The following is a 12,544-nucleotide window of genomic DNA, read 5'->3' as shown; positions in this document are numbered from 1 at the left end:
TTCACAACAGCACACCAGCCCTAGCTTAGCCCATTTACCAAAAAAGGTAAACAAAGCCCCCCCCCGCATACTCCCCCAATAGACACCGATTGACCTTCAGCATGAATGGTTGAAAGGAGAGAAAGCTGTAGCATAGACAGACCTTCTCATAGCAGAGTGACAGAACAAAACAGTCCCACTACACTACTACAGCCTAGCGTGAGGCGATGTGGAACCCAGATCAACAACCGCCTGCGCACAACACGCAACATGTTTACAATGTCGGCTGGACCCATAGCCCCACTACCCGACGCCAATGTGGATAGGAACTAGCCAGCTGAGCCCTAACCCGCCGTTAAGTCCCATCCTGCAGTAGTATAGCTCTACTGCTACACCGCCGAGCTCACGCATCGGCTCCCAGATGGGGACACCGTTCAACAGACCCCGCCGGAACACAAGGGTAACGTACCTGGCTAGGCTACCTAGCCACGGCCTACCCTGTTGTCAACCCATTTACCCGTAAAAAGGTAAATAGGACTCAGCAAAACCCCCACATCAGCTACCGACTGACCTTCATTGATGAACCGGGCAAGAGGAGGGAGAAGTGACAACATCTCATGGCGGAGACATTAGAACAGCGTAGCAGTAGAGTTCAGCATGTAGCATTAGTATTAGCATGTAGCTAGCATTAGTTGTTTAACAGCACGCTTGCAGGACAATTTGGAACCCGTTCACCGCAGTGAACGTTCACCAAACCATCCCCCCATGGCGCCGACACACAACATGGTTGTGTAACAACAACCCAGCATTACTAACACTAATACCCGTGCCTAATGACACAGGGCTCACCGTTGTACAACCCGGCTCGATAGCCAACGTTGTACGCTGCACCTTGATCTGGCTGCCGACAGATGAGGAACATCAACATAGGCCCGTCGTGTCGCTGAAACATGCCTCGAAGATGCCAGGGGCACGCAAACCTCCGGTAAGCTTTCAACATTACGCAATTCCTCCAATCTTTTTCATACTACTAGTTACATAAGGTGCATTGCATCCAGTATGATGGAACGAAAATAGAGGAAGGGTGTTTGGTGACCAGTACCATGGTCTTTTTTTTTTTTTTGATCCACTTTTTCTCCCATTTTTTCTATATTTTTCTCCCATCCCAATTTCGTATCATCCAATTCAACCCTCCCCTGTCACGAACGCTGTTTCTTGCCTCCCACAAGCCGGCTGCAATGTGGACTAAGTCATACATAGCACAAGTCCCCTCCGGTACTTGAGGTAACAGCAGTCGCATCTTTTCACCTGCGCAGCTCGACCTCTCAGTGTCGAGGAGTAACGCGTGGGAGGCTCACGCTGCCCCCGACACTTCCTGATTCTACTGCGCAGGCGCACCAACCGACTTGTAGGAGTCGCTTGTTCACAACGTTCGATCCCCACCCTTCAGTTTTCCCTCCCCGTAATACGGCCAATGTGTATTACTGCGGACGACCAGCCAAACTGAAAAACAATGTGGAGAGCTGGATTCGAACACGCGAATCCTAGCGTCTCCACACTGGTGGCGAGTGCCTTAGACCACTACACCACCTAGCCGCCTGTGACCAGTACCATGGTCTTATAGGCTACGCCTCCATAGAGGCGGGACCCGGTCAGGTGTGGGTGCATAAATTGTTCGTGGTGGTGTACACTAGGTACAAGGAGATAAGGGGTATCTCAATAGGCTTGAGCGGGACGCGATAGCCATACGAAATATAACTACAGTTATTGTATTTTATGTGTCGTCCATAGGTATGTGGCTCCATACATAGTGCAAACATGTTATTTTCGACGTCATTATATCTGTTGTTCATTTATACTGATGCATTTCCTGCTATGTCCAGCAGGTCGTGCAAGTTTACCAATTTGGTTTATAGACCTGCAAATGAATGTTATGATACTGTGTCGTGGTACATTGTATTGGAAAATAGTGGGTTTGTTATTTTAATTGTTATGAGAATGTAAAATACATGTACTTTTATAAATACTGTGTCATTGAGACATTATAAAAAGAGCAGTCTTGTACCTGTCTGCTGAGGTATGCAAGATGTGCAGTGACCAGAAAAATACAGTTATTGTATTTTATGTGTCATCCATAGGCAATAAATGGTCAAATGCAGTTCCGTCTCTTCAATCTCTGATCAATTGAGAACCGTTACACATTGTCATGAGTTATATATATATTGACTCTGTGTGTATTTATACTGTGTATTTATACTGACTCTCTGGTATAGGATGATGTTCTTGTGTTCTCTGGCTGTTCTGGTCGCCCACTTCCTGGCCTCCTTATTGAGACTGTGTTCCTCTGTCGTACCAGACTCTGACTCCAGCTGATGACTCTACACACACACACACACACACACACACACACCACACACCACACACCACACACACACACACACACACACACACACACACACACACACATACACACACACACACACACACACACACACACACACACACACACACACACACACACACACACACACACACACACACACTACATTAGTAATTAATATTGTTCCCGAGAAATTACACATTTTCTTTCCCGGGAACAGAAGCACACAAAATGACTTGCTTTTAAGGCATAACTTCAGCTACCAGTCAAAATGCATTGGTCATATTTCTAAGTAGGACTAAATTAAATGGAAAATAATATGCATTTGATTAGATTAGATTCAAATGTATTGTCATTATACAGAACAGTACAGTACAACAAAAAGAAGTTTGGCATCCAACCAGAGTGCAAATGTAACAGTAAAGTGCAATAGCAATATACAATGTACAGGTGAATAAACTGGGTACAACATATACAAATTAGTACCGTGCAGTCCACCCGTTTAGGGATTTATCATTGGGAACTGTAATAATTATGCCTCATGAACATTGGCAAGCTTTCCATTTTTGCACAAAATGAGTTCCCTTCTATCACGAACATTATTGTTTAAGCATTTTTGGTTGAAATAAAATTTTACGTAATTATTTTACGATTAATTGTGAATATCTTCATGTTGAGCTATAGATTGTGGATGAATATGCACAGAAAGGTACACCATGCAAATGTTCATGCTTTATTTGTTTTAAACGAGACAATTTATAAATGGGCAATGGGGAAATACATTACGATTTCAAGCGAGGTGGACCGGCCGGAAACAACAATGACGTAACCACCACACCTCTGTATTGTAGTGCTAGTCAGATGGATGTACAGAGTTGTAGTATAATATTATCATATTATGTAGAGTGAAATTAGTATGGTAGAAGTCATACTGGCCAGCAGCATACCTAGTAAGAGTAGGATATATACAGAAATATAGATGTAGTATCTACAGATATGTAAAAGGACTATGCAGGTAAATACAGACAGGTGTGGATAGATATATATGCGGTAGGAATAAATATATATATGGTATATGATAACATCATACAGAGCTATGGGTTGTATGCAGGTGTATAAGTAAGTATATAGAGGGGTTGTATGCAGGTATATTCAGACAAATATGGATATACCGGTACTGTATATATGCAGTAAACATACAAATATATAGTCAGAGTTTATATGGTATGGGGGGGCTGTCAACATGGCACAGAGTTCAGAGATGTCAACTGAGGGAAAAAAGCTGTTCCTGTACCGTACCAGTTGACAATGCTGCGTGCCTTCCTCAGACACTGTTTGTGATGGATAGAGTAAATAGTAGGCCAAGTAGGGCATGATGTACCGGTGATGCTATGGGCGGTTTGCAGCACTTTTCGGTTAGAGGCAGTGCATTTGCCGTACCAGACTGTGATGCAGTTGGTATATACTTGAGGTTCAGCATGATTAAAAAATAATGTCACATGTCATTTGTACATAAAACCGCCCCTTCCCCACCCCAACAAAACAAAGACACAAGAGAACAAAACAAGACAAAAATAAATAAATAAATAAATAAATAAATAAATAAATAAATAAATAAATAAATAAATAAATAAATAAATAAATAAATAAATAAATAAATAAATAAATAAATAAATAAATAAATAAATAAATAAATAAATAAATAAATAAATAAATAAATAAATAAATAAATAAATAATATAATCTCCTGTGTATTTACCCCCAAGGCGGTCAAGTGGGTAAAAAAGGTTCAGTCCAGTGTGGCCCAACGCATTGATGACCGGTTGCCATATTTTGACAAATCCCTTCACATTGTCATGTATGGTATAAGTCAGCTTCTCCAGGGGTAATGTTCTCAAAAGTTCCACATACCAGTCATCTATTGAAGGAGCTCCAGTCTTTAAGAATTACCTTTCTTGCCATATACAATAATATTCTGATAAGCTTAGCATTGTGTCTGATTTTTAAATGCTCTCCGTCATCTGCTAGAAAACACAGAAGATGTGACAGTTCATTGTACCATAGCTCAAAGTGTATTTTTCATGATTGAATACTAAAAGTATTATACACGTATGATATAAATCTGTCGGGTAAGGGTTATATCAGTATTTCTTCTAGAAAATAAATATTTGGAGTCTGTATATTTTTAGATATGAAATGCTGCAATTGCAAGTAGTGGAAAAGGTGTGAATTTTGTAATGAATATTTGGACTTCAATTCCTCAAAAGACTGCACTTACCACCCTTAAAGATCCTTGACACCATATCCAGACCCTTTTCCCTCCAGAAAAGTCCTGACATGGTGGCAAAAAAATCCAGGTTACTATAGCTATTGGGGCCAATACAGAGAAGTGATCTCTCAACGTAAAGCCAATCTTAATTTTGTTCCATGTAATTAACGTGTTTGACGCAATAAAATTGTTCTGAACTTCACATTTAGCCTTTTTGTAACTTATGAACACTGTCTTTCAGTTCCAATTGGCCACAATTTGTAGACTCTAACTCAATCCCTGTGTTCACCTTGTCTGGATTGACACACTCATACATGTATCGTAATTGTGCCGCCCAGTAATAAAATGTAATATTTTGAACTCCAATACCCCCCCCCCCCCCTTGGTTCTTCAGCTGGTGTACTTCTCCTATTTTCATTTGCACCTTCTTGCCTTGCCATAAGAATTTGGTAAACATTTGGTCTAATTTAGCAAACAGTGTGTTTGGAATAAAATTGGGCAACATCTGTAAAGGGTATAACTTTCTTGGCAAGATATTCATTATTATTATTATTATAATAATTTTTTTTACTTTATTGTGTCAGTGAAGTCACTCTACATTTAGGTGTAGTATATTATGTACACACAAGATATACATTTTTAGCACACTTATTTTCCCCATCCATGATATCTTGTATGCTGTCTACAATGGTGTGATCTTAAGTTTGCTTAATTTTTTATTTTTTTTATCCACTTTCTCCTTATTTTTCTATTTTTCTCCCATCCCAATTTCGTAATTCCAATTCTTCCCTCCCGTCTTGAACGTTGCTAGACTATGCCTCCCACTGGTCGGCTGTAGTGAGGATAGAAGCCTTGCATCAGGTGTCCCCAGGGGTGTAGCTCCAGATTCTGGGCCCCATGAAAGAATGTATTTGTAGGCCCCCAGTGAATGCGAGCGCGCGGAAGCGCGCGAGCGAAAACATTTTTGGACATTTTTTTATTGATGAAAACGCATAATATGGTTTTTACCTATACATTCGGATCAGCAGTTCAGCACCTGCACTGTTGGTGGGTGAGCCTAGTAAAGGATGTCGCATTGCGTTCATCTTCAATGAATGGACCAATGCAATAGTCTACCAAAGCCCCCCCTCTCTCTCTATATATCACACACACACACACACACACACACACACACACACACACACACACACACACACACACACACACACACACACACACACACACACACACACACACACACACTTCAGAAACAAACATAGTATCAATGAGAGCATCAATAATACACCTGAGTGATGTCTAGTAAAAAAAAAAAAAAAAAATTGGGCCCCCCTCCCCCCCAGTGCTGGGCCCTTGGAATCATCCTAAGCTACCCCCCCCACAGCTACGCCCCTGGGTGTCCCCTCCGGTACACGAGGAGGCAGCCTGTCACATCTTTTCACCAGACAGCTCGAACTCTCAGTAGCGAGGAGTAACGCGTGGGAGGCTCACGCTGCCCCCGATACTTCCTGTTTCTGCTGTACAGGCGTCACCCAACCGACCTGTAGGAGTCGCTGTCCACAACGTCCAATCCCCCCCCACCGGCTGTCCCACCCTCTAACACTGCCAATTGTGTTAGTATGACGACCGGCCAAGCCGGTAGCAACGCCGAGAGCTGGGCTCGATACCAGTATCTCCTGCGTTAGTGGCGTGCCTTGCCCACTGCGCCACTCAGCCGCCGAGTTTGCTTAATTTTCTAAAGGATGGTCCGATTAAATGGCCAGGTATATAATTAATTTGGTAGACTAATGAAAAGGGAAATCTTCGGGCGGAATAGATCTCACCAGGACCCCAATGGGCATTGCCTCCATTTTATTTTAAGTTTACTTTGAAGCCTAAAACATAGCCTAACTGTCTTAAACAATCAAGTACCTGTGGAATAGTTGTATCTATATCCACTAGATATACTGTAGCAATACATTGTCTGCGTAAAGGGACATTTTATGATTTGAACCTTTGACATTGAAGCCTTTTATTGATAGATCTAATATGCTCAGTTAAATGACACGCACTTGTCATTTCATAATAGACACAGACCAGTGCGAGCAATGTCCAATGTGTCTAACATGCTTTGCATCCTTGCCATGTCCACATTAGCTGCTATCTAAGATAAGCTAACTAGAGTGACTCCACGACACCAGTTCCATTAGTGAGGAAAGGGGGGTTGGGTGATATATTGACAAGGCTTGACAACCGAGGATCAAAGATAACTTCACATTTATTGGCTGTTCATTTATATATATTGATGCATGCATCGCGCTCCATACTCGAGTCAACTACGGCATCCAATAGGCTCAAACTCAAACCTAATACATCACTCCCTCTCTCTCTACATTCAATGATTTAAAGTCGCCAAATGGTACACTATAAATACTAACTGGATAGTTCATGATATAAACATTTAATTTCATTATCTGAAATATTCTAAAATCATTAAGTCTGCTATGAGCCATGCTCCCTGTGTGTGTGTGTGTGTGTGTGTGTGTGTGTGTGTGTGTGTGTGTGTGTGTGTGTGTGTGTGTGTGTGTGTGTGTGTGTGTGTGTGTGTGTGTGTGTGTGTGTGTGTGTGTGTGTGTGTGTGTGTGTGTGTGTGTGTGTGTGTGTGTGTGTGTGTGTGTGTGTGTGTGTGTGTGTGTGTGTGTGTGTGTGTGGTGTGTGTGTGTGTGTGTGTGTGTGTGTGTGTGTGTGTGTGTGTGTGTGCACGTCCCATCTCTTGTCTTTGGAAAGACCAGATGAGGTCAGAGGAGTTTGATAGTATTTACTGAGGATGGCCAGGTGAATAATAATACATAATAAATGTATACATGTGTAACGGATGGTACCGCGAAGCGCAGTCGCGATGAGGGGGGAAGTTTTAGACGTGCCACAAAGAAATGGCTAGCCAGTGAAGTATAGAATAGCCATAGGAAGGAGAGGGTAGGGAGTGTTTTTTTTTTTTTGTAGGGGTTGCTATTATGTTTTATTCTCTGTTTTTTATTATGATGATCTGATTTATTATGATGCTCTATGTTTTATTATGATGCTCTATGTTTTATTATGATGCTCTATGTTTTATTATGATGCTCTGTTTTAGTATGTTTTATTATGATGCTCTATGTTTTATGATGTCTGTCCATGTCCAAAATCAGGGACCATGATGGAAATAATACTCCACAATAAAAATCAATCAATCAATCAATCAGATGTTGTGAAGTGACTGGGGCGAGTAGCGGTGCTATGGGTTAAACTCACTCTCACCCTCAAAAGACACATAGACACGTTACAAAGCAGTGAGTTAACTTCTTGGTATAGCGGTCTGTGCTGTTGCCCGCGGTGTGGGAGACCATGGGTTCGAAACTCCCTCGGGGCATCGAAGTTTAAGGTGACGATATCACAACCATTACACATGATCATGCAACATAAAAAAATCGTTGTAGGAATGGTTTGGGAGAGGAAGGTAGGGAGGTAGGGAGGGGTTTTAGTTTGTGTGGTGTGATAACAATGTATACATTGAGAAGTTTAGACTTTAGTATAGTTTTACAACAGAAATAAAAATGGTGTTATAATATAAATACCGGAAAAAGGTACCGTAGGGCAGTGGTTCTCAACTGGTCTAGCCTCGGGACCCAACATTTTCCTTAGTCATTAAGTCGCAACCCAACATTTTTAACCACTATGATTTATGTAAAAGAAAAAATATTTGCAGTAATACGCAATCTTTCAAAACATGAAATAAACACAAAAAAGTGCAACAAAAGTGCAACTATTGCTAAAAACCCAATGAAATAAAAGAATAATAAATAATATATGGTTCTTAGCAGATTTCTTAGCTTAACATAACAGACCTAAATTTGGGGGAACTAATGGGATAACTGAGTTTGCAACAAAAGTGCAACTAGGGCTAAAACCCAATGAAATAAAATAATAATAAATAATATGCTTCTTAGCAGATTTCTTAGCTTAACATAACAGACCTAAGTTTGGGGGAACTAATGGGATAACTGGGGTTGCAACAAAAGTGCAACTAGGGCTAAAAACCCAATGAAATTAAATAATAATAATAAATAATTATGCTTCTTAGCAGATTTCTTAGCTTAACATAACAGACATACGTTTGGGGGAACTAATGGGATAACTGGGGTTGCAACAAAAGTGCAACTAAGGGCTAAAAACACAATGAAATAAAATAATAATAATAATAATAAATAATATATCCTTCTTAGCAGACTTCTTAGCTTAACATGCAGGGACCTAATGGGATAACTGGGGATGATGTTTGCTCCTGACAAGAGTCTCAAAGTCTGGGGTGATGGTAGACAAAGCAACTCTGAGGTCATGCTCAATGTCCAATCTGTTCCTCCGCTTTGTCTTCAGCTGGACCAGAGCTGAGAAGCCACTTTCACAAAGATAGGTAATGGGGAAAAAAAAGTTAAAAAAAAAAAAATAATAATAATAATCTTTTTACTTTCTTTTTTTTTTTTTTTTTTTTTTTTTTACACACACATCCGCAACCCACTCAAAATGGCCCCGCGACCCACTTTTGGGTCGCGACCCACCAGTTGAGAAACACTGCCGTAGGGTACCGGTATCGGTTCAAATGTGAACGGTACCCAACCCTAGTTATTATAAACTTTGGGTGCTTAGTTACAGCTAGTATAATATATATAGTATAGTTTGGCTATAGTGTAGTATAGTATATAAAGTGTATTATATATAATATATTATAGTATAGCATAGTATATATGGTATAGTTACATAGTATAGTGTATCGTTTGGGGTTTTGCTCTCATCTGGGAGCAAAAGCCCTAGCGTTACCCGATGGTAATTTCCTGTCTATCTGCCCTGATTGCTCTATTGGTACCTGGTATATATAGTTTAGTTTGCTTTATATGTCCTCCCTGCTTACTACTCAGATCGTCAACCTACCCGTGAGTACACCTTTGTGAGTTACGACTTATCACTCCTGCCATGAGGAATAAGTCCGTTTGCCATTTGCTTTGTTGTCATGCGAAATAATCATTGAAAGTATACATTGATGCGTGTGTCTGCAGCACCGTCAATCACCGTGCTAGTCTTTAGTTTATCCCGTTTTGGAGACTTGCTTTCTCCCATTTATTTCCCCCTGTTTAGTGATTTTTTTTCGCATCATGTTTTGCGGAGACTGAGTTGTCTCGCCTTTTGTTTGCTATATGCTATTGTGTTTTGTAGAGACTGAGTTGTCTCGTCTTTTGTTTGCTACGTGCTATCGTGTTTTGTAGAGACTGAGTTGTCTCGTCTTTTGTTTGCTACGTGCTACTCGCTACTACTCAGCAATAAAGAGTTTGTTTATATTGTGAAGCAGTGGCGGCTCTACCACTAGGGGCGCTCGGGCGCAGCCCCCCCTCAGCTCCTACCCTGGTTATATGAGAGAACAAGAAAAATAAGTTTTTAGTTTTTAGTTTTATAGCCCTATAAATAATATAAACATGTTTAAAATTAATAATATTGACTCATTTTAAGTATGTTTGTGTTTCCAATGCACAATATAACGTTATTATATTAAAAAAAAAATACTCGTTTTCTTGAACAGGAAGTGACTCACCTTTCCTTTTTTTATTATTTTTTTGTATTTCTCGGCCCGGGCTAGACGCGATAGCGCTCTGAGTGCGCGTCACGGTTTGATCGCTGTATCACGCGCAGCCAATCAGTGCGTAACGCATTGTGCGTTGAAATATGACTATTATGTTGGAATCCGGGCGCGATTTGAAGCGGTCTAGCCAGTAGCGTCAAGAATTTCTGTAGCCGCATTTCGCGGAGACGCTCTCTGATTGGCCGACGCCAGTATTTTTTTCCGTAGCAGAATTTCACAGAGACGATCTCTGATTGGCCGAATCCAATTTCTAATGTTCCAATTCTAGCTTATTCCTAGGTTGGTCCTCCGTTGGTGGTAGAGATTTGTGTTGTTGTGAGATGCATGCAGCTGAGCGTGCCGTGACTGCAAGTTCTTTAGACTGTTAAGCTTAGGCACTCTTTCAAAGTTGGTTAAGGTTAGAGTTTGTCTTAGAGCATGGCGATAGAACGCCAGGTAGTTTGCAGTCTGTTCGGGCGGAAATGGACAAAGGAATGAAGTACTTGTGTTGTGTGACCAATGGCTAACAAGCTATATGGCGGATGCAGTCTGGACACAGTGGACAGTGGTCTGGAATAAATCAACAGTGGATTATACACTTTATCAAGGCAAGCCCTGGACGTGTCAACTAAACAGTGAGTCTCTCTCTCTCTCTCGCTCTCTCTCTCTCTCTCTCTCTCTCTCTCTCTCTCTCTCTCTCTCTCTCTCTCTCTCTCTCTCTCTCTCTCTCTCTCTCTCGGATTGAAAATACGCGGATTATGGCTTGTTCAATATCGTCTATGTTTGAATGAATGAATGAATGAAAACTTTATTAACAGATTGCAGAATGGGTACAATACAGTACGGCTCAATACATACAATTGTTAAGGGGATGCAGACCAGAGAAAGACGTTTGTCTTGTTTACATCAGGGTCCCAGATTTTCGATTCATATCGATAGTTTAATAGCTAGCCTTGGCTCGTTTAACAATATGCAAAATATGTGTACAGCCCTGTACTCATACTGAAGTTATTCTTGGTATATAATAGGTCTGATTGTGTAACGAATCGATTCCACGTCGCGCTGTGTGTGAGAGAGAGAAGGAGAGAGGGAGAGATCTGCGTGTGTTTGGAGACGGAGTGAGTTTTGTTTCTAACTTTTCTATTTATATATTGTTTCAAGTTGTGAATTAGACTATACTTTATTTGACTGGTTGTGTGTTGTTGTAGTAACAGCTGAGCGACTCGTTCATAAGAGCCGATTCATTGCCGTGAGCGTGAGTCGAATCGCTCACGTCTTGCCATGAGTCGGTTGCGTGGTACTGTACATGTTTGCAAAATGTTTGGTATAGCTCCCCTAGTGGCGAAGCATCCACGAGCCGCCACTGTTGTGAAGATCAACCCCTGCATTCAGGCCATGTCCAGACTAAGACGATTTTGGTCGTTTTAGGCAAAGTATTTGATCGTTTGCATCGTTCTGCCACACGGAACTGCGTTCTGGCAGCCTGAAGACGGTACTTTTTGATACCAGCCTCCAGAGTGCGCAACTCTGAAGACGCCCCCCCATTGCGTCACCATATTTACAAGCGATACGCGGCTTCTCCTGAACCGATGACGCGAGGCGCACACACATGCATGCTCACACATGCTCTGTGCTCTCTGTCTGAAGCGGAGGGGGGCTCTGCTGTGCTTACACTTGATGCAATACACGATACTAACTAGAGATTAGCGTCACATAGCTGGCCTTTTTCTGAAAACCCAAGCACATATTGTTTCATAGCATATGCCTTCAGTTGATCATGACAAATCCTCTCTTACCTTGACGATTAAAAAGCCTCCATAATTTAGTAAATAGTATCCCCATAGTATGGTGTTGAGCCGTAGCCAGCAAGCTATGCTATCAATATTAGCTGAATGAATGAATGAATGAATGAATGAATGAATGAATGAATGAATGAATGAATGAATGAATGAATGAATGAATGAATGAATGAATGAATGAATGAATGAAAACTTTATTTAACAGATTGCAGAATGGGTACAATACAGTACGGCTCAATACACACAATTGTTAAGGGGATGCAGACCAGAGAAAGACGTTTGTCTTGTTTACATCAGCTAAATAATTAGTGTCACATAGCTTGCCTTTTTATGAAAACCAAAGCACATATTGTTCCATAGCATACGCCTTCAGTTGATCATGACAAATCCTCTCTTACCTTGACGATTAAAAAGCTTCCATAATTTAGTAAATAAAGCTGTAGCCAGCCAGCTAGCATTGATGCTATTCAAAATGCTATCCACATTAGCTACAT

The 12,544-nt window shown here is 41.1% G+C and overlaps 1 protein-coding gene across 2 annotated transcripts in view; it reads right to left on the bottom strand.

Annotated features, from left to right (window-relative positions):
- Positions 1–12,544, bottom strand: part of fchsd2 (FCH and double SH3 domains 2) — a 376,153-nt gene that overhangs the window by 102,568 nt on the left and 261,041 nt on the right. For both annotated transcript variants that reach the window (XM_084325412.1, XM_084325413.1), the window contains exon 11: positions 2,241–2,357. In XM_084325412.1, coding sequence (XP_084181538.1) covers positions 2,241–2,357 — 117 coding nt within the window. The remainder of the gene's footprint in view (positions 1–2,240; positions 2,358–12,544) is intronic.

This window comes from Notolepis coatsorum (assembly GCF_963971535.1).
Source record: "Notolepis coatsorum genome assembly, chromosome: 1".
Taxonomy (NCBI): Eukaryota; Metazoa; Chordata; class Actinopteri; order Aulopiformes; family Paralepididae; genus Notolepis; species Notolepis coatsorum.
This window is presented reverse-complemented; position numbering and strand designations above follow the sequence as displayed.